The sequence below is a fragment of the Cupressus sempervirens genome, chromosome 11, assembly GCF_028749045.1.
Source record: "Cupressus sempervirens isolate cs-2001-9-10 chromosome 11, ASM2874904v1, whole genome shotgun sequence".
Classification (NCBI taxonomy): Eukaryota; Viridiplantae; Streptophyta; class Pinopsida; order Cupressales; family Cupressaceae; genus Cupressus; species Cupressus sempervirens.
The window spans coordinates 466,692,527-466,714,821 of NC_143128.1; the positions used below are offsets into that span (position 1 = coordinate 466,692,527).

Below are 22,295 nucleotides of genomic sequence, written 5' to 3' on the forward strand. Positions count from 1 at the left end.
CAGTCTGTTCATCAATGTATTCTCTCACTTGGAAGCCCCATTGCTGCTACATCGTATCAATTAAACTCCGAGATACCCCCCAGGTTTCCAGCTTCTGACCTTCATCCCATGAGTCCTGCGAGAGGTCTGCCTTTTCGCCATTACCGATCTTCTAAGTCAAATGATTGGTGATTAACTCCTTGCAACTCAAAAGGGAATTCCAAATTGTTGTACCGCGAGGAGGGTTTGCGATAGTCAATCTCTGTTCATCCTCCATGTTATCAAGGTATTTTGCTCTTAATATCTTGACCGATCGCTGATTCCCAACACTAAACATCTGCCAGACTAATTTGGTTCCTAGAGCCAAATTTAAAAGCATCTAGTCCCTCACCCCCACCCCTCCTCCTTTTGGTTGGCACACTTGTGACCAAGCCATCAAAGGTATTTTATCTCCATCTTGCAATCCATTCCACAAAAATTTCCGCATACAATGCTGTATCAAAAGAACCTCTTTCTTTGAAATTTTAAACATGCCATAGAATAGATTGGCAGTGCTGATATGACAGCCTGAAGCATAGTTATCCTCCCTGCCAACGTAAGCCACCGTCCTTTCCAGCTATCCATTCTTTTTCTGTAGTCATCCACTAAATTTTTCCATATTGGACCCTTTGCTTGTTCCTCCAAACAACGGAGTTCCAAGGAATGTGCTTGAGAGCTTCCCAATTCTCACCCCAAAGAATCTGGCTATAATCCTTTGCGACCCCAGTTCTGTATTAAAAAAATAAATTTCAGATTTGTCCCAATTAACTGATTGTCTCAAAGCTAAGCTATATTCATTCAAGACCCATTTCATCACATTTGCCTCTGCCATCGAGGTCCCACCAAAGAAACAAGTGTCATCCGCAAAAAGGGAGTGGGTTGTAGCTTCTATCCCATTTGCAATTAGAATGCCCTTCCAAGACCCCACAACTCTCTTTTTTGAGATTAATTTGCCTAGAACCTCTGCTAAGATAATAAACAAGAATGGTGAAATTGGGCCTCCTTGTCTGATGCCCCGACTAGTGTTGAAAAAACCTTGTGGACTGCCATTTACTAAAACTGATGGTTTGAAGTCCGAAATCATGCTTTTAATCCATTTTAGGCAACTTTCCACAAAACCAAATTTCCTCAACACCTCCAAAAGAAAGCCCCTGTCAACTTTGTCATATGATTTATGGATATCCAATTTAAGCATAATTTTCGATCCTTACTCTTGTTGGCAGAATGTATCACCTCATGAGCCACTATGATACCATCCACTATGCTTCAGTTGGGTGTGAAACCGCTTTTTTCCGGAGAAATAATGGATGCCAGTAATAATTTCAATCTATTTGCAGCTATCTTTGTAATGATTTTATAGATTGTATTGCAAAGAGAAATGGGTCTGAATTCATCATACCTTGATGAATGTCCTTTCTTCGGGATGAGTGCTATCAGTGTGTTGTTGAAGTCTTTTAGGATGAATTCCTCCTTTCTTGACTCCACCATAGTTAGTAGCTCCCCCTTAAGTAGTTCCCAAAATCTTTGATTAAAAAAAGCCTGAAATCCGCTAGCCCTAGTGCCTTATCTCCACCCAAACCAAACACTACTGCTTTAAGTTCACACATCTTGATAGTCTCCATCAGCATCCTATTGTCCTCTTCTGAGACAATGCGTGGAATAAACCTTCAAGACCTTATTCTGAGCATTTCTCCTCTCCACTTGTTCCTCCTTCCAAAGATTTGAGAAAAAATCCACCACTTCCCTGCTTACGCTGTCTATGTCTTCCATAAGTACCCCATTCTTATCCTCATTAGAAAGAATGCGGTTAACACTGTGCTATATTTTCATTGAGCTGTGAAATTATTTTGTATTCCTATCCTTAACTCTCAGCCAATTCTCCCTTGTCTTCTGTTTGAAATACACCTCCTCCCTCTTCAAGATTTCCGTGTACTTGCCCATCAAGTCTTGTTCTGTTTGAAAATCTACTTCATCCATCCACTGCTCCAAAACCTTATTATTCAAAGCCCGCCAAATCTGCCTCAAGATTTGCTCTTGCCTTGAAAATATTCCCAAAATGGAATTTGTTCCACTCAAGTTTTTTCTTAAGGTGTATCAGTTTTGAAAAAAACTGAACGGCAACATTGCCGTCCACGATAGACGTGTTGCTTCACTAGTTAACCACCTTTTCATGAAAACTCTCCACCCTAAACCACATCTTTTCAAATTTAAAAGGACACCTGTTGGGAATCCCATCTTGCTGAACCACTAGAGACAGGATAGTGGTTAGAACCCGACAAACCTAGTATTCTTCCTTTGAAAATGACTGGTAATGATTGCCATTCTCTTGCCAAAAAATTCCTATCCAGTTTCTCAGCTTTATGAGAAAACCCCTTTCTCCTATTCGTCCACGTGAAGTAGCCCCCCTTGGCAAGAACTTCCCAGAGCTGATTGTTTTGTACAATGTTTTGAAAGTCAGCCTGAACTGAACCAAGGATACGAGCACCCCCACGTTTATCTGCCAAACTAAGAGTAACGTTGAAGTCTCCTACTACAATATGAAATTCATTCCCCAGAGTAGCTACAAATAGGGCAATCTCCTCCCATACAACCCTTTTCTCATTTGTTTTGGTGGGTCCATACACATTGATCAAGAACCCATAAAGTTTAACAGTATATGAAGAGAAACAAAGAGCTTGCTAATTCCTCTTCTTGATTAAAGGCTCACCTTTAAGAAGTCTTGGGTTCCAAAAGATTCCCAATCCTCTCGAAGCCCCTAAAGCCTCCACAAAGAAACCTGACCACCTTTGTCTAACTCCTAAAACCTTCGCTACTTCCTCTACTTCCATCTGAGTTTCTTGAATACATACTACTTCCGCTTTCACTTGATCAAGAGCTCTCTTGATCAAGCGTCTTTTGTCAGGGGCATTGCAACCCCTGACATTCCATGTAAAGAACTTCATGGCTGCCCAGGAAAGACAATCTCTCTCGGATCTCAAACGGGTTTGACCCTTCATGTTACCGGCATCCTCCAACAGTCTTTGAGTTGATTTCCTGCCTCTTGATTTCTGCGACCCCCCCTGAGTCTTTCTCATCTTTGTCTTCGATTGAGAGATTGTGCGCTGATCTGAAAGCGCAATCTTGTCCATGTCTGCAAATGCTCCTTCTCCCAACAGTTCCTCAATTTCTGGAATATCTCCCAAATAAGTTACCATCAGCCTTGAGGGAGAAGTAAAAGGGTTTGATCCCCTATCCTCTGTTTCATTGTGCGTGTGGCACTCTGATTCCCTTGGCTCCAACAAACTTACATTCACCAAAACCTTCGTCTGAGAGTCATACTCTGTTTCCCTATTATCACTTACCCTACCTTCCAACAACCTTTGAAGATCTTCCTGCATTGCCAAAACTACTGCCCCCAAGTTAAGGTCTTGTTGCTCTTCACGAGAAGGGTTCCCATCTGGTGACACAGAATCATTAGTGCCAAGCCTTCTGTCATCTTCCTTTCCCTGAGGAATCTCAGTTGCATTTGCCAACTCAATGTCCATGCTCCTCTCATCATTTACTTCGTCAGCCATGGAGACCTCCCTTGCCTAGGGTTTGGATGGACCTGGGTCCCTAGAAACTCAACATTTTCTCAGCTCTTCCACTACCTTTTCCTTGCCCTTGTTCTTTATTGTGCAGTCCTCCATCGCATGCCCCCATTCTTTACAACTTTTACATCAGCTGATAGCTTCCTCAACCTCTATCTCTTGCCACCAATAACCTTTAGCCGATCGAAAGTCTATTGCATGTGGAAGCAGCGGATGTGGCTTCCACATAATGCAAATCCTTGCGTATTGACAAAAATCTTTATGTTCTATTGCTTCATTTGCTTTGATAAACTTCCCAAGCTTGTCTCCTATCATCTCAAATATTCCCATATTCCAGTATTCATGAGGGAGTTTGTACAGTTTGATCCGAATGGGGACCTCTTCCACCTTTGCCTATTTAGGGTTAAAGTTAGGGACCTTGTCTTTAATAAAGAAGCCAACTCCATCCATCAAAAAGGGCCCATTATACATAACCCTTGTTTTCTCATGTTTTGCAACCATTATGATAAAAAAGAAACCATTAGTTAGGGTTTTGATTGTAACATCCGGCCCCCAACTATCATTTGCCCTCTCTCTCATTTTAGGTAGAGATGGCCATCCTCCTCCCCACTTCACGAAGAAAGCCCTTTCCCTTAGCGTATTGACCGTGACCTTCCATTCTTCCGTGTCTATTCTGGTATTGATCGCCTTATTGTTCATTGTGACTAGGGTGTCTTTCGTAAGCGATACATTGATCGAAGGACATTCATCATCCCTCCTTACCCACTTCCAGTGATTTCCTCTCATGTTCCTTTGGATTTTGTCTGATTCTTCAATCCGAGTTTGAAGATCCATAGTCTTTCTGCGATTCTCTCCATGCTGGTTCCGGTCCAAAAAACCACCACATGATCCATACTGGTTACGTGGGGGTTTCCAAGGTTGCCACAATCCATTCCGAGCTCCCCTCCCCACCTGCCATTGTCATGAAACCCTAGTCTCCTCCTACGCTCCGCCATTTCTATTGTTAATGTATGTATATGAGTGGATGCAATATTGACGGATAATATTCAGAATGTAATCTCCATTGATCCTTCAAATAGAGGTTAAATGTTATTTATTCGTTTGCCAATCTGCACTTTTTTATTTATTTTTATTTTTACTCATTCATAGGTTGGAGAAGAACCCGCCCTGATAGCATGTTAAAGTTGATGCCAAATCAATATTGGAAAAATACTGAATATAAATTCACAAGCATGAATCTGAACTAGTGGTATTCGATTTCCAAAAGGCAGAACATATTTTAAAATCTTGATGTCCCCTTGTGTGGATTGGATCTGCATTAAGTATTCACGGAGGTGACACATCCCATGAAAGCAGATGTCTCCACAAAGTGAGACATGTCCGTTCATGACATGTCTCATGAATGTGCCTTTTCATATCAAATAAGACACTCGATCTCTAATCAGGATTTATTACTTAACAAACACAAATGCTTATTAAGTTCAATCTGATTTGATCTTGCACATATAAATAAATATCCAATCTGAAAATGATCACCAATAATAATGCTTGATTGGGATCCTATATGAAACACGAAATAGCAATAATCTGCAAGTAATAATCTCTAAATGCAGGTCGATAAATATACTTGGGAGATATGATGTTTCAAACAGTTATATGAATGATAAATGATTTCCATAAATAATGACATAAACAATATAAATATGTATGAACAATATAAATATAAAAAGTATACTGATACACACACACACACACACATATGCAACATAAAATCAATCATCATTCTATATCTGACCAAAGCTATTATCCTCAACACCCACAAATGCATTCTCAATTCCAATTTGAAAATTTGGCAAGAGGAGCATTTTGAGAGCCATGTTCTTCTGAAAATAAAATAATGAATAATGGACTAATCTTTTTCCCTTTTAACCCTTTTTTCTTTTTCCTATTTTGTTTATTTTTTCTATTTACTTTACTTTTTTGTATATTTTATTTACGATCATTTTCCATTCCTTTTTAGAATCACAACTGAGCATAAATAAGATGTTCCATATCAAAGCATTTGCAATCATTAATCAAATATGATTAAATTGTATATAAAAAGACATTGCCAACCTACTGGGTTTTAGAAAATAACTCAATATAAATTTATTTCTATTTTGCCCTATTTTTCACCCAAGCCACATGACATTGAAATATATTGATGATTAACATCTAACATTTAAATTTAAGATATATTTCCCTAAATCATACATTTCCATGTAAGTTTACAAAATACATGAATTCAAACAAAACCATCAAATCAGGCAGTTAAAGGTATTTTACAACATAGATGGACTTGGCAATTGCGTCATTCAAATCTGGGTTAAAATGGTGTCAACTTGTCACAGACTATACTTGCAACTAGTATGATTGAGGGATACAATAGAGTGAGCCGATGTGTTATCTCCAAAATAATTACCACTGGGGTATAACTCAGACCTGTGGAGCTACGTGTAAAAATAACATGTACCTATAACCACTCCACACACCTCAAAGGTACCTGCTCAATGAATGTGTAGCCAAAGCACATCATATCATAAACACCCAATGGGATACATTATCAAATAATAAACATACAACCAAAGTATTAAGACATCATATAGTCATAATTACTTTTAATCTTCACATGAGTACAATTTTGCACATCAATGAATTGAAGCATTAAATACAACACATATTTAAGTTTGCAACACACCAAATAGCTGACATGTTTAGGAACCACATCTTGAACTGTGGTGATTCAACACACTAGGAAGAGCAGGAATATAAGTCACAAAGAAACAGGTGAAGCTGAACCAACATTGGATATTCACAACAAGAAGCACAAGTGCAAAGATGACATATGCATCCCTTAGACACTTTGCTGGGGAAACAATGTGGAGATCCACACCTCAAGGCTGCAAACAGGAGGGGCACTACAGGTAGAGCTTGTAAAGGACCACCTCTTAAATACCAGCATGTCTCCCCTTCTTTTATTGATCTTGTTGAGCCTATGCATGCCAATGTTGTAGAGGGAGAGGGAGTGCAACTGGAAGGGAAAATATAGGCGATACATAGACAGAGTGAAGAAATGCGTATGTGACCTATGGGGAAACATAATTGCTTTATCCTTGTCACAGAAGTCTTAGAATGAAATTGCTTTTCCTTTGTAGCCAGAGGTGAGATAATTGAGATTTTTTCATTCCTAGGAACTAGAGTTAGCGGGATACGGGATTGATTGATCCATCCATTAACCGGACATGGAATTGATCTTCTCAGCTGGGAGCCTTTATTTTATCATCGGCGAATGAACCATCAATCGAATTTCATTAATAAAGTTTGGGTGGTGGACTCCTTTGTTCTTGTTTGAGGTTGGAGAATGTATTGAGCCGGTGTGATGGCATTTAGTCTAGACTCAGTTATTGTGGTAGCACACACTAGGGCAAGAGATGTGTTTGTGAGCTTAGGAATCTGCCTGAATCGTCAATGTTAGATGCTGAATGGATGTAACAAGTGATTGCAAGTGTTTGAACCCTGAGCATCATCTGCACAATAAAAAATCAATGGAAAGGCTGTTAGTAACATTTTATTTGACACAACATTCTTTGTCATTCTCTAGAGATTAAAAGGGGATATTGTTGCTAGCAATGAGGAACATTGTTGTGTGAGCTTAGGGATCTGCCCCAACGGTCAAAGTTAGAACCCAAATGGATGTAATAAGTGGTTGCAAGTTTTTGAACCTTAAGCATCACCTGCTCAATAATAAGTTAAAGGGAAGACTGTTAGAGACATGGTATTTGAGACAACATTGTTTCTCATTCTCTAGAGCTTATAAAGAGGATATTGATGCTAGGATCAGACTGTTTTTTTGTATGATGAAATTGACAGTGGTCTAGTGGAAACAGATCAGGAGCTAGCTGAACTCTTCAATGTAGAATGGAAACCTCTTCTATCTTTGAAAAGTTGCAAACAGTTAAGTAGATATGGAGAAGCTATGATACAAGCCTTTCTAATTTGTAATGGTCCAATCATAATAGATATAAGCAAGGATATTGACAAAAAACTATCATGTTGAATCTCTTTCAAACTCATCTTTGCTATTATTGGGAGTAGTCTAGATACTGAATTTGGACTGCTCATCCACTGGCATAACATTTTGTCTGATTTCAAATGTATCAAGATCCTCATACACTACAGAAGCAATATCAATAAATTTCTCTTAGCATGTAGAAATGTTTTGTTTTTGGTTGTGGAAAGATGAAGTATTCATACAGCTAGATCTAATAGTTCTTGCCTATATTCAATCTTATTCTGTCTTTAAGTTTATATTAATAATTATTTTAATAGCTCCCCCTCCCCACCTTTCCACATCCAATCCTCTCCAAAATTCAGAAAAGAATTTCCCATCCCTGTGTACCTGTCTCCTCAAAACTTGGAAAAGCATTTTTTTTCAATGATTGCTGTCTATAAATAATGGCGTTCTAGAATTTCTTTGAAAGTTGCACATTTGTTGTTGTTTGTATTCAGGTTTCTTTTGTACTTGCTCTAATTTGAGCATGGATTTTCAAATTGAGCTCTACAGAATTTTTACTTTATTATGTTTGTTTGATTGTTTAGCTACCCTAGTGTATAATAATGAGTTAATGCTTAATGGTCATTGGTGGGTATATGCAGTATTGTGCTATAAATCAGTCAATAGTATATCTGATGTAGGGCTGTTGATTATTCATTTGTTGTTTCGTCCCTGTTTTTAATAGTCATAATTGACATACCAAGTCTTTTAATTTTGATATTTCTTTTCTTTGTTTTGAGTTTCAATAGACTGGAAGTTAGTGTTTTCATGTTGTATTTTTTGAGTTGACGTTAATTCTGTTTTTGAATCATTGTGAATATAATTGAGCTATAAAGTGTTAGATTAGGATTTTGTTATAAGGGAATTATTCTCTTAAAAGAAATTTAGAGTGAGATTTTTAAAGATATGCACGTGACATTCACTAGTCATTTGCATATAAAATTATCCAGACGAATCAAACTAAGCTATATTATGTTACTGAAAGCAGGCTTTATGTCAAACAAAAGTATGGGTCAGAAGAATGGTTTAAGAATGTCTCTGCTATCAACCGTCTCTCTGTCAAGGAAGCTCTAAAGTTTTCCCTGATCAAACCATTGGAAGACTTACTGGTATATCTTTGTACACTTTCTAGCAAGCATCATGGTAACAGAATAATGAATTACCATTTCTGAATACATTATCTTGATTTTGGGTTGTTTTGTTTTCCATATTGTTTTTACGTTGTGAAATAGGAAGTGATAAAACAATCCAAGAGTTATATTTCTAAGCTTCATATCTGTGCAGGGAAAGAAATCAGATGTAAATTCGTCATTTCGAGTTTCTTTGATTTACAATCACATTGGACTTTCACAAGAAGTTGATGTCGAGGATTCAAAAGAAAATGATGGAAAACGTAGAAAAACAGGTATGGCTAGATTTCTTCCCTTATGATGCAATGCCTCATTTCATTTTCATTTCAATGATGAAAAGTGGTTTGAGAGATGATCAATTCCTCATTTTAATCTAGCTACAGAATTTTAATGCCTTACAAATGCGGGACATTGTGTTCAACTTCCATGAACATTGAAGAACTGTGAAATATCTATATGTCTATAGGAGTTTAGGGGTTGGATATCCCTTTTCTACTAGGAAAGATGATGATGTAAAGCCTTGGACAACAGCATTCTTACGTTTGTGGAGTCTTGGCTAGTGGGTAAACAATATTAATTTTTGTTCTAATTAATGGAAACAACTGGATTATATGGATAGAGGCATGAAAATAAATGATATCCCTTTTCTACCGGGAAAGATGATGCTGTAAACCCTTGGACAACAGCTTTTTAGGTTTGTGGAGTCTTGGCTAGTGGGTAAACAATATTAATTTTTCTTCTAATTAATGGAATAACTGGATTATATTGATATTGGTTCTTTTTTAAGTGAATTATAGCATGATGGGTAAACATACATCTAAAGCAGAAGCTGTCCTTCAGCTAAGCAGGGAAGGGTAGGGGGATTCAATCTGTCAGCCACCCAGAGTTGGACCTGGATTAATTTTGAAACTTGGTGGATGACAAAATCAAGGAGCATACCATTATCCTCTTCAATTGATTGACAACCCTTCAGCGAGCCTCTGATTTTTTAAGATAAAGATAAAGATCAAGATAATAATTATATTAATGGGATGAGTAATTACATAACAATTCTAGATTCTGCTTGTGTAGTAAGGTGTGCTGGGTTAAAGCTAAGTTGCCAGTTCTGGTTCAGGTCTTGGTTCCCGTTTGTGGATTTGGTTTGTGAATTCTCCAAATTTGTATTTTGGGTTTCTGTGTACATTAAACATGTAAAATCATTTAAAATATAATTTCAGCCTAAAAGTAGGAATCAAGTTTACTATACTAATATCATAAAATATTCATTGTAGAAACTTCAAGTTCAGTATTAAAATAATAATGCCATGTTCAATAATCAGTTTTCAACGTTGTATAGAATTTCTAAATTATCAATCATTAACATTAGATGATGTAGGAACATTTGAAGGACCATAAGCAGTGCCATCACTGTTTGCACTAAAAGTTTGCTTGTTTTTGAACTTCTCGAGTGCAACATCTTGGGAAGTAGAGGCATCCCAGTGAGTATGCTTTGACTCCATATCCCGCAACTTTGAGGAGATTTGGGAGTAGTGCCCTAGGGGTGTTCCTTGTTGTGATATTGGGCAAAGTCAAGAGTTAAAGCTCCTGCCACTAAGCCCAAACGAAGACTGCAAAACCACAAGGCTACAAATAATGCTTTTAGAACAAAAAATGAGTGTTTTTGGGGTGTTCAATTCATGTTTTTCATCTGTATTGTGAGTCAAGGGGTCTTATTCATTGAGTACTTGTTGAAAATTATCAAAAAAAACTTCAGTCCAAGGAAACTCGTTAAATTCAAAGGTGAAAAATGAAAATAGCCATTATTTGGACATAAACCATTGTAGGTTCTTTGTAGGTTCATCGGGAACTGTCTAAATCTTCCTTGAGTTCAGCTGAGCTCATCTTGGATTAACCCAACTCTCTATGGTCATGCCCTATGAAATTCATTGGGGAACTGGTTATGACCACAGATCTAGATCATATCGAATTTGGATTGGGCCAATTACCAGGCAATCTGGTAATACAGGATTAAAGTATGACAATAGTTTATATTAATATTTTTTTATCAATATTTGTTCCTACACAGGTTGCCTTAACCAAATGACGTAATGAACTAAAACTAACACATTTGATTGACATAGAATATTGAAAGCTAACAAAATTACAATGTTTTTCTCTGATGCTATTATTATTGGTGTTGCCAGTAGATCATTTAATAGATTGCAAGCACAATGCTTTATCTTTGTTGTCCTGTAGATTGGCTTCTGCTACTTGTTGATTGCCAAAAAACTATTAAAAGTAGGACTGTCAATATCATTCATATGCCTCAAACAGACAAGTGATGGTTGTGCAAACCCATAATTCTCATTACTGATAAGTTGATTACTTATTCTCCTTCAAAGTTTGCTACACTTGTTTTATGTGCATTGGTTGCTCATCATATGTATTGCTAAAACTCGATATATCATACAAGTAAACAAGGACAGTAGTATCTATGAATGGTATCAACGCTTCTTTAATCAAGCATCGGGAACATTACACACTGGGAAAAAAACAGAAGCCAGTCACACAAACCTTGACTTGTCTTGAATGCCGTTTTTCTTATTTCCTCAGCTCGAGTTCAAAATTCAGCTTGGCTTACCTGAATCCAAAATTCAACATGGTGAAGCATGTGTTGCATTTGTTTTGTTGAGTTTTTGTTAAGATAGTGTTGCATTTGCAAGGTAAGGAATTGGGCATTTGCATGTTTTATGTAGTCTATGTATGCTGTTGTGTGTGCGTGTATAGATACATTCAAAGGCTTGGCTGATCAGATCTTCTGACTACTGGTTTTTGATTTCAAAGTTGATTCGTTTGCTTGACAAGGAAGCAATTGTTTACCCTAGTGATACATGTGCAGGAGAAAATAAAAGCTTTCATAGTGCTGCCTATGCAGCAAGGGAAATGGTTGATGGGGGTGGATATTCTGCAGCAGCTCAGCGCAATCCTAATTCCATGTCAGATGATGATTTCACTAAGAAGTACAAATTTCCACCAACAAAGGTGATTGAGGTTATACAGAATATTAGGCCATTGCTGAAGATGGCTTAAAAATTTATCAATGTGGTTGTTGCTGCCCCCATGCTTATTAATATTTAAACTGTGTTGAGATCAGTGTGATTTCAACTCTAGTTAATTTGGAACCTTCTATGCAGTTCTCGTTTTTATCTTCTGGAAATCTATCCGTTGCATCCTTTATTAATGCATAATACTTGATGCAGCTTTGTGAACCTTGCAAATGTGAAGTCATCTGCCATCGATCATCCATCTTTATTGGTGGGAGATATCTAAAGGTGTGCACTGTGTACAATACAATATATTGTGCTTACAATTTCATAATTTGCAGTATACTATGCTAAAGGAATGCTTGTCTGTGTCTATATCATTCCATTGCAATTCTTGTGACTAATTTGACAAATTCGTGATGCATTTCAATTCACTTACAAACGATATTGTAATTGATACTTTTTCCCTTATGTTTTGAGGCATTCACATCATTTTTACTTTGCTGCAATTCAAATTAAGGATATAATTTATTGAATTAGTTTTTACTATTTTATAGGCATAGGATGGATGAACTAGTGTTTTTGGTTGCTTTCAACTTAGTGTGCACACCTGCACACCTGTGCTCACCTACAATGCTGGTGCGCACCCTGTGTCTATACAAACCCATGCGGACCTACAGGTCTGCCTTAAAAAAAAGTGGGCCCAAACTTAATTACAAATCTTTTTTTCTTCCTAACCCTAATACAGCCCAATATGTGGCCTTCAAACACACATACATTTCATTTTTACCTCTCATTTGGCTCTCACGATATTTATTTTCCATCTTGGCATTTTGAAGGGAAGTGATTGTATTCAGAGGAGATCAATTTGTGGTGATTTAAGTATTTAATGCATTCAATTTCTCTTCTTTAGTCTTTTGATGAATTTTAAAAAGTTTTTGATAGATTTTTCCAAAGTTTTGATGGCTTTTTTCAAGTTTGTGAAGATTTTTTCAAGTATGTTTCTTTTCTCATTTTTCTTATAGATTGCAACTATAGCTAAACATCAAAGTTTAGTGGGTCGCGAGGGAAGTCAAAAATTCAAAATTTATAAAGCATCTCCTTTATGGAGGCATACCACAAGAATTTCGTAACTTCTAGATGGTTAGGGATTTATTTGGAAGTGTGATTTTTGTAATGTACAATATAAGAGCTCTTATTATTGAGTGAAACTACATTTTATGGCCCCTAGTGGTAAAGTGATTAATATGTGTGAGGGCCCAAATAAGAAGGGGTTGCTTGCTATAAAAGAACAGGAAAATGCTGACAAATTTATTGCAAAAGGAAAACAAACTGGTTATAGTTCTAGAAAGAAGAAAACAATGACATTACCTTCTCAGACAATTATGACCTCCAAACATCCCTTCCTATGTATGCCCTCTATAAAATATGACGATGAAGAACTACAGATCCCCATCCACAAGAGAGGTCCATTGGAGAGGGTATTTAAAATAGAGGCAAGAGATTGTTGAACAAAAAAAACAGGTTTCCTCTATGCCAATGATCTTCTATTCAGTGTGCTAAGATCACCATATTAGTAGGACATGGTGTCAGCAATGAATAGGGCACCTCCTGGTTTCACAAGTCCTAGGTATGAAAAGGTGCATACCACCTTATCGTAAAAAGAAATCAAATCTGTAGAATCCCAACTAAAATCAATTAGAGATTCTTGGAGTGAAATAGGTGTATTTTATTGTTTCTGATGGATGAAAGATTGCAAAAATCGTCCATTGATGAATGTTATTGTAGTGTCCCCCAACGGGCCAATGTTTTTGAAGGGAGTTGACTGTGGAGGGTAAGTGAAAGTTGTAGAGTTCATTTCCAAGATTCTCATTGACTCCATAGAGATGGTGGGTAATGAAAATGTTGTTCAAATAATTACAGACAATGCAAAAGTTTGCAAGGTTGCAGGTGCTGTGGTAGAGGCAAGATATAAGCAGATCTTTTGGACACTGTGCATTGTACACTTCCTTAATTTGGTGATGCAAGAAATTGACATTCAAGTAGAATGAGTGAAAGAAATATAAAAGGAGGCAAAGGAGATCTAGATGTTTGTGACAAACCACCATTTGCCACAAGCATTTGTCAGAATTCTTTCAAGGTTGAACTTGTTGAAGGTAAATTTTAATTATTTAGTTTCATTTATGTCATGTTTTACATAGTTGAATAATTTTTTTTATTGGTGTGTTATTTACATATTTTTAATGTGTTATTAACTTACTACTAACAAGTTCTTAGGTTGCGAAGACCCAATTTGCATGTCACACAATTGTTTTGTGATGGCTTGAAAAGGTGAAAGGTCAAATGGTTATTAGCAATCAATGGGTTACAATCAAATTTAGAGAGGGCCCAAAAGGTCAAGGCATTTGATCTTGGATGACGATTGGTGGGTTTGTGTGGAATATTATTGGAATTCACCGAACCTATCATGTTTATGCTTCAATTTTCTGATACAAATGCACTATGCTTGGGGGATGTCTATGAAAGTGTAATATCCCTAACAAGATATTTTTTCAAAAATCCTTAACAAAATCTCTGCAAATTTTAAACAAATAAATTCATGCAATGATTTACAAATTTCATCAACAAAATCCCACTAAATAAATAGATAAAAAGAAGTCTCAAATATTATTTCAATAAACTCCAACACAGATACATTTTCAAAAATAATGTTTCATTGATGTTCTTCAACAAAAAGACCAAGAAATCCAATTGTAGATACAGTAACTACAACAAGATTGGATAATATAAAAGATGATTTTGGAATACAATGTGGAAAACTTGTGTGATGTCTCCAACTGACAATGGGTTTCTGTCCACTGTCCAAGCTTGAGGCTTTTCATTCTCACCTGTTGAATGCTGAAGCTGTAATGTCCCCTTTTTGGGACATTAGAAATCTTAAGTCCAATCCATAAAATATTAATTTTGGCTTAAGGGAGCTTAATGCAAATTTATAAAATGGCCAAATTAATATTATAAAGCGAGTTAAAGGTGACAAAGAAGAATAAGATGAAAAGATTGTAGGAGCATGAAAAGAGGGAGTCTCATTCATTTTCAGCTATGCTTGGATTATTGTTTGTTTGGAGAATTTGGGTTTCTCTTGGAGAAACATTGGGAGAGTTTACATCTTCCATTTCAGACTTAAGGACACAAACCTTCAGGCCATTGTTAGTGAATTAGACGTAGCCCCGTTTCATCATTCATGGTGGATTCACATTTGAGACTACTGGTGCATTTTAATGTTTATTTCCAATCTGACTATATTTCTGTGTTTAAGATTGGACTTGATGTTTGTTTTTGCATTATTGATGTTTAATGCATCTTGAAGCTCATAATACAATAGTAATTTTGGAAGTCTTTGATATAAGCATTTGTTGTCTTAATTTGAAAGTTTAATGCATGAGCTATTTGCTTGCATTCTGAAATTTTATTGGTGAGACAAATTGAGGGAAAATATCCATTAGGGATATTACAGTGGTATCAGAGTAGTATATTTTGCTAGCCTATGGTTGATGGAAATTGTCTAGGTTGCATGGGTACCTCCCCCCCCCCCCTTTCGGAACACGATCTAGTTTGAATTGGTTCCAAGTTCAGGTCCGGTTTGAACTTGGCGCGACCAGGGTCCTTTTTTGCGGGCTTGGTTCGATTTGGTTCGAACCCGGGCGAACCACGTCCAAAAATTCGAACCAAGGTCGAACCCGCGAGTACGGACGTGATTTTGACTACTTTATTTGCAATTTTGCATAATTTTTTAGCGTCCATATAACCTAAAAAGGTGTTATTAATTGATTTTGTGCCCTCTCATTGTCATTTGATGTTTCTGAGTAGGTTATTTTGCCTTGAAGGAGAGCACGTAAGTTTTTGAGCAAGCGTTCGGTTGTGCAAGGAGGAGTTTGAAGATTGATTTGTTGGTGTTCTTTAAGTGTTTGTGCATCATTCATACACATTTGCAAACTTGCAATGGCTGGAAAAGGACCAAAAGATAAGATCTTATTCCATTTGCTATTGTTTTTGTTCTAGCTTTTCCATTTTTTCATTTCTCTTTCAATCTTCATATGCTCTTGAATCTTTTCCATTATTCCAGAATTGGTCATTTTCTTGCATATAGATTATGAACATATATCTAATTTCTTGCCATAGGGAAAGGAATGTCATCTATCTCTTCATCAATAGGCAACACCGAACAAAGAATGGAACCCAACTCTGATTCTCCTCTATGGAAGTATGTAGACATTATAAAACCCATTCCAGGAGGTGGTGCATTCCGTTGGAGATGTTGAGGATGTGGTGTAGAAAGAAATAGTTCTTATTATCGTGTGCTAGGTCATTTATGTGGTTATACTAGAAGAGGAGTCAAGAAATGCCCTGGCAAAAATGGTGTCACTATACCAAATCAAATTGTGTTAAAATATATTGAAGAGCATGAGGCAGCAAAAGAGAGAGAAGGACGCAGAGCAATAGAACTCAGTAGCAATAAAAGTAAAAGAGCAAAGGGAATGCAGCCCCCTCAGATGTTATAGTGCAAGACCACCCCTTCTTCAGTACTGCAATGGACACTGACACTGAATCTGTCCCCATTGTACACAAAAGGAAGAGGCCACTAGAAACTTTTTTTCAAAATAAGGCCAAGGAAATTGCTGACATTAAGGTGGGAAGATGCCTGTATGCAAATGGGTTGTCTTTTAATGTTGTCCGCTCTCCATTTTGGAAGGACACGTTGAGGGGTGCCAATGAAGCTCCAAAAGGGTATTGTGGCCCCGGGTATGAGAAAGTGTGCACCACCTTGTTGGATGATGAGGTCTAATGGGTTGAAAATCAATTGAAGCCCATAAGGGACTCATGGGTTGAGATAGGGGTGATAGTTGTTTCAGATGGCTGTAAGAATTCTAGGAACTGTCCCTTGATCAATGTCTTTGCGGTGTCCCCTAAAGGGGCAATGTTTTTTAAAGCGGTGGATTGTGAGGGCAAAGTAAAAGATGGGCCATTTATTGCTGATATCCTAATTGAGGCCATTGAACAAGTGGGTGCAAGAAACATTGTCCAAGTCATAATGGACAACGCAAAGAATTGTAGAGCAGCAGGTTTGTTGGTTGAATCACGATATCAACATATCTTTTGGACACCTTGTGCAGTCCATTCACTCAATCTTATGCTACAAAAGATTGGGAACCAAATTGAGTGGATCAAAATAGTATATGAAGAGGCTGAGGACATACAAATGTTTGTCACAAACCACTACATGACTCAATCTCGTTTCAGGAACCACTCAAAATTGGAGCTATTGAAGGTAAATGAACTTGAACTAAAGTTAGTAATTTAATTTTTAATATTTGACAATTTCTGATTTTTCATATTTTACTTGTGCAATTGCCAATGTGTATGCTTTTCTTAGTTTTCTAAAATATGTATCTAATAGTTGTTGTTTTTTGCTCTAATTTATGTCATAGGTTGCTGAGACCCGTTTTGCATCACATATAATTGTCTTAAGACGACTTGTGCAAGTGAAATATGCATTTCAAGGTATGGTAATCAACAACAATTGGGGTGTATGGAAGCAAAAGAACACTGAAAGGGAAAACAAAATAAAGGATAGGCTATTGGCTGAGTCATGGTGGGAACGTGTGGAATATCTCCTTAAGATCACCGAGCCCATTATGAGCATGCTTAGGTACACTGACATGGATAGGCCTTGCCTTGGAGAGATCTATGATGGCATAGACTCAATGATTGAGAAGATCAGGCAAGTTATAAATGAGGAGCAAGATCCGCAAGAGATCTTTTTCAAACAAGTGCAAAAAATTATTGATGAAAGATGGAAAAAAATGACCACTCCATTACATTTGCTTGCCTATGCCTTGACCCCCAAATACTATAGCTCACAATATTGTGATCTACCAGGAAGTTTGCCACCATATAGAGATATGGAAGTGTTTGACGGGTACTAGGCAGTATTTAGAAGAATATTTCCCGATGATGATATAAGAGATGTAATCATGGATGAGTTCATAGAGTTTGTAAATGCTAGAGGTCTAAGTAATGATGCTCTTCGTCATCGGTTCAAGAAGGATGCTCATGCTTGGTGGTACCTCCATGGCCAAAAATTCTAAACATTGCAGCCCTTTGCAATCAAAGTTATATCACAAGTAAGTGTTATTTTTAAAAAATTAGCTCACTTTATCTTCAAAAGAATTTTTTTATAAGATTGAATTAAATTGCTTACCCTATGTTGTCTTTATAGGTTGCTAGTTCTTCTGCATCAGAAAGAAATTGGAGCACCTATTCTTTCATCCATTTGGTGAAGCGCAATAGGTTGCAATAAAAAAAAGCAGAGAACTTGGTATTTGTGCATAACAACTTGCACCTTTTTTCGCACAAGAGTCAAGAATACAAAGAAGGGGAGAGAAAGAAGTGGGATGTAGATGCAGAGATTGCGGACTTGGATGCTTCCACTGCTAGGCTTCCAATTGATGATTTTGATGACTTTGATGCCAATACCATTGTTGATTCTGTTGCTGATCCCATTGGCCTTGGTGCAAGTAATAGTGAAGGTGGAGAAGGAGGAGACGAAGAAGAAGATGAAGAAGAAGAAGATGAAGATTGAAGAACTTAGAACTAAAAATTCAGAATTTTAATAGATTTTCATTCCATTAGTTACTGTTAAACGCTAAACATGAAACAATGATACTTGAACTTGATATTTTAAATGTTTTGAATCTTTCATCTTTGATGTTGAAGTTGATTGAACTATGTTACTATATGATGGTATGATCACCATGATATGTTACTGTTTATGCTGTTTTAAAGTTTTTGTTGTTTAAATGTGTTTGTGCTACTATGCTACATTCTAATTTTAACTCATGCTTCATAAAGATGTATATATATATATATATATTTTTTTTTTAAATTTAATTTTTACATGTTTTTGTACTAACGAACCCAAATGAACCCAAACCCCTTTCCAAAATTTTGTCGAACCAGCGAACCAGTTCTCGAACCTCGAACTTGGAACCGAACCTGAACCGACAACTTAGGAAATTGTTTATCAGAAAATTTATCTAGGGTAGATTTTGCAAACACATAAACAAAAGATTTATTAGAGAAAAACTTTTAGAAATATTTATTTGTCTCGAACATGGTTGGAAAATTCATATGATAATATTTTATTGGTTAAAATTTTTGTACGTCACTAATTATGACTTACAAAATTGTGAATTTAGGCAACATTTCACGAGATTTTTCTCTCCTCTTAGCAATAGGGGAGGCTCCCTTCTTACTGTAGGTGGCTTCAATAGGAACTTAATTGAAATTACAAAAAGGATGGTTCTCTTGATCAATTCATCTTTTTTCAAGAAGGATTTGCATACAACTCTAACTTTCCAACTTAAAAAAAAGTGCCTTATTGCTTTGATAATACCGGTGACCTTGGAATTGACGTAAGAACAATAGCAGGGGCAGCAATTTACTTTTTATATTTTGTGAAACAAAAATAGGAACCCAAAGTCTCCTGCACTTGTCTCGAATGAAGAATCAAGTAGAATAAACAGTAAGGCACAAAGTCTTTTATTGGATACTTTCAAATTTAATAAAAGCACTTACAATTGAAGCCCAAAGTCTTTAGCTTTAAGTAATTGCAGCCACTACTATCGATTACAATTTGTCCTCTTGCAGCACAAAGTCTTCAAAAGTTCAAATTGATTCTGAATGCAATAGGTAGCTCAAAGTCTGCACAATCAAATTCAAATTCCTCTTGATCAAAGCTCCAAACCTCGCAATCAAAATCCAAAAAATGTCGTCAAATAACATCTTGAATCAACACAAAGTTTGAAAGCAGGTTGCCTTTTTTATTGATAGCAATTTGATTTATATCCAAGCACAAAGTCTTAAGAGTGCACAATACAATTGACAGAATTTTCTTGCCTTGCCAAAAGATGATTATTTACAATGAGATCTCTCTTTTATATAGAAAAATAGGAGAGAGAAAGGTGGAGAAAAAAGTGGAACAACCTCAACCACCTTGACTTATCTCTAACTAACTACTTTGACTTTATTCAAAAGTTGCATGCCGAATGCAATTGCAACATAACTACATGAGCTAGTTGTACAGGTGCATGTTATCTTGTACTTACAACATAGATGCTCTTTACATGTAGCTTTCCTACTGCTATTCTATTTAAAGCATATGAAAATCTGATTCGAAGTATTCATATAGCATCAACCAACTCTCCAAACTTCTTCAAGGACTCGTGTATAGCTACAGCATTTGGTTCATTGTTGTGTTGTGAGATCATTATAACCTTCCTGAGTATTGCTTGCTGCTACAAGTACATATATCTCTTTGTTACAAATGTCCATTTGATTTTGTAGATTCTTCAATGAATGCTTCCAGCTTGCAAATGTATCCATTACATTGATGTTGAAGTCACCCACTTCAAGTTGTAAGCGGATGGCCTCTGCAAACTCTGTGAGAACACCTTGATTCTTAAGTCCGTTATCTTCGGTGATGATTTGGCATGATAGCCCTCTGTATGTCTATTTGATCATGCTTTCTTGGTTAGTTATCCTGGCTATTGTTGCCTTTGCATCTTTTACAAGTCCTTGTAGAACTTGCTCTTCATTGGTCATCACTTGTGCGTAATCATGGTACATTTCAATAGACGTGATGACTTCGTACTTACACGAGATGTCCAAATCAATCTCCACCATGCTGTTCCAGGCATTGAGATTCCCGTCCAGCAACTCAAGTTTTGAGAATGTCATTCAATCCAACAATTTTCTCTTTCCCTTTTGCTGGTGTATCTTCTCTTGACATTGCCTAATGGTGTGCCTGCGCAATTGTCACATGAAAGTTCCATAGTGTATGAACATAGTCATATGAAGGGTCCATAGCAAACTTGGGTGTGTAAAAACACAGATTCGAGCAAGGTATGTATAGGGAAAGGAAATTGAATGGTTAGGGATAGCGAATGAGCAAATGGGTCAAGCTCATAATGACTCAAAAATGACTAGAATAGCCAAAAACGGGTTTTTTTGGAGTGGATTGCATATGCGGACAACGAGCTTTGAAATGTGGAAATGAGGAGTTAAGTGTAATGAAATGGAAACATAACATGCTTTAATAGGCATAAGTCATGCTATGTATCTGGCAAGCATGTGGGTAATTCTTTTTCAACCATAGGGCAGCCATATGGAGGTTCATGGAATGCATATTGGTAGGACTTGCACGTGCATTCTAATGAGAGGAAAAGAGGGATTTCCTTCCATATTAGAATGAGATTTTATCTCCGACTGTATATACAAGTAAATGGGACCTTGCATATGCAACTTGAAGAAGAAGAGAGAAGAAAACGAAGAGAACATATATACAAAATTGTGCAAATCTGAAAATGTAAATTGAAAGACTTGCAATAAGAAAAACAACAAGACGTAAATGCCTTAAGGAAAAATAACAAGGAATCATACCCTTTTATCAAGAGGCAAGATAAGAAGTCGTTTTAAACACCTGTGAAAAATCTGAGAATGCAATCAAAGAGATTTATTGGATTTAGAAAGATTGTGAGATGAAGTGTTCAATAGACTTCGAATTTTGACTTGATCCTTGCAAGAGATGAGTCAAAATTTGTAGCTTGCCAAGTGTAGGAAGTCAGAGCAAAAAATTGCATCATTTTAGCAACCATTTTAACCAAACAATGTGCAACATGCAACAAATTTGGAAAATGGCGTCCAAAGCGTATCAAGTGATTTAAGAGACTTGAATGCAAGCTAGGAAGGATAGGAAATGCTTTCAAACTTACCTTGATCTAAACACTTGCTATTTTAATGGTGCAAATTGCTCAAAACTAGGGCATTTTTGAGCAAAAACGTGCCCTAGATGGGTTAAGAAATGAAAAAAAATCAACAAACTCCCTTTTTGAGTAGCCCAATGTGTTCTTTGGGTGATTTTAAGGAAAAAAAGACCCTTAGATCATCAAAAACGACCAAGAAATGCTCAAGATATGAGCATTTGAAACCTGGAAAACTCGTTTTTGAGACAAATGCCCCAAAAAGTGAAGCATTGAGAGCCAAAAACATGTGTTTTGGGCCAAAAATCGCCACTTTTGGGTGTGTGGTAAAAAAGTCTCATGTTATGAAGTAAAAATACACTTTTTGGTTGCATTTGCATGTGAAAAATATGCCCAAAAACCCTCCAAATGCAAACTGCAAGTTAAAAATATGATTTCCTTGTGCAGATGCATATATTATAATGTATGCAATGTGCTCCAAAATCACCACTTTTTGTTTTTCATTAAAAACTTAGTGCAAAACGCACTTTTGTAGACTATTTAGATGTTTTTGAAAGACATGCAATTGGGCAAAAAATCGCCACTTTACCTTGGTGATGTTTTAAAACATGAACACACATTTTAAAATGCATGTAGTTGGGCCA

The 22,295-nt window shown here is 36.7% G+C and overlaps 1 protein-coding gene across 1 annotated transcript in view; it reads left to right on the forward strand.

The window, feature by feature from the left end:
* Window positions 1–22,295, forward strand: part of LOC149530405 (Pseudouridine synthase family protein) — a 133,977-nt gene that overhangs the window by 49,146 nt on the left and 62,536 nt on the right. Inside the window, exons 3-6 of the mRNA XM_089809170.1 lie at window positions 8,669–8,789; window positions 8,965–9,085; window positions 11,689–11,831; window positions 12,050–12,121. Of these exons, the coding sequence (XP_089665296.1) occupies window positions 8,669–8,789; window positions 8,965–9,085; window positions 11,689–11,831; window positions 12,050–12,121 (457 nt within the window). The remainder of the gene's footprint in view (window positions 1–8,668; window positions 8,790–8,964; window positions 9,086–11,688; window positions 11,832–12,049; window positions 12,122–22,295) is intronic.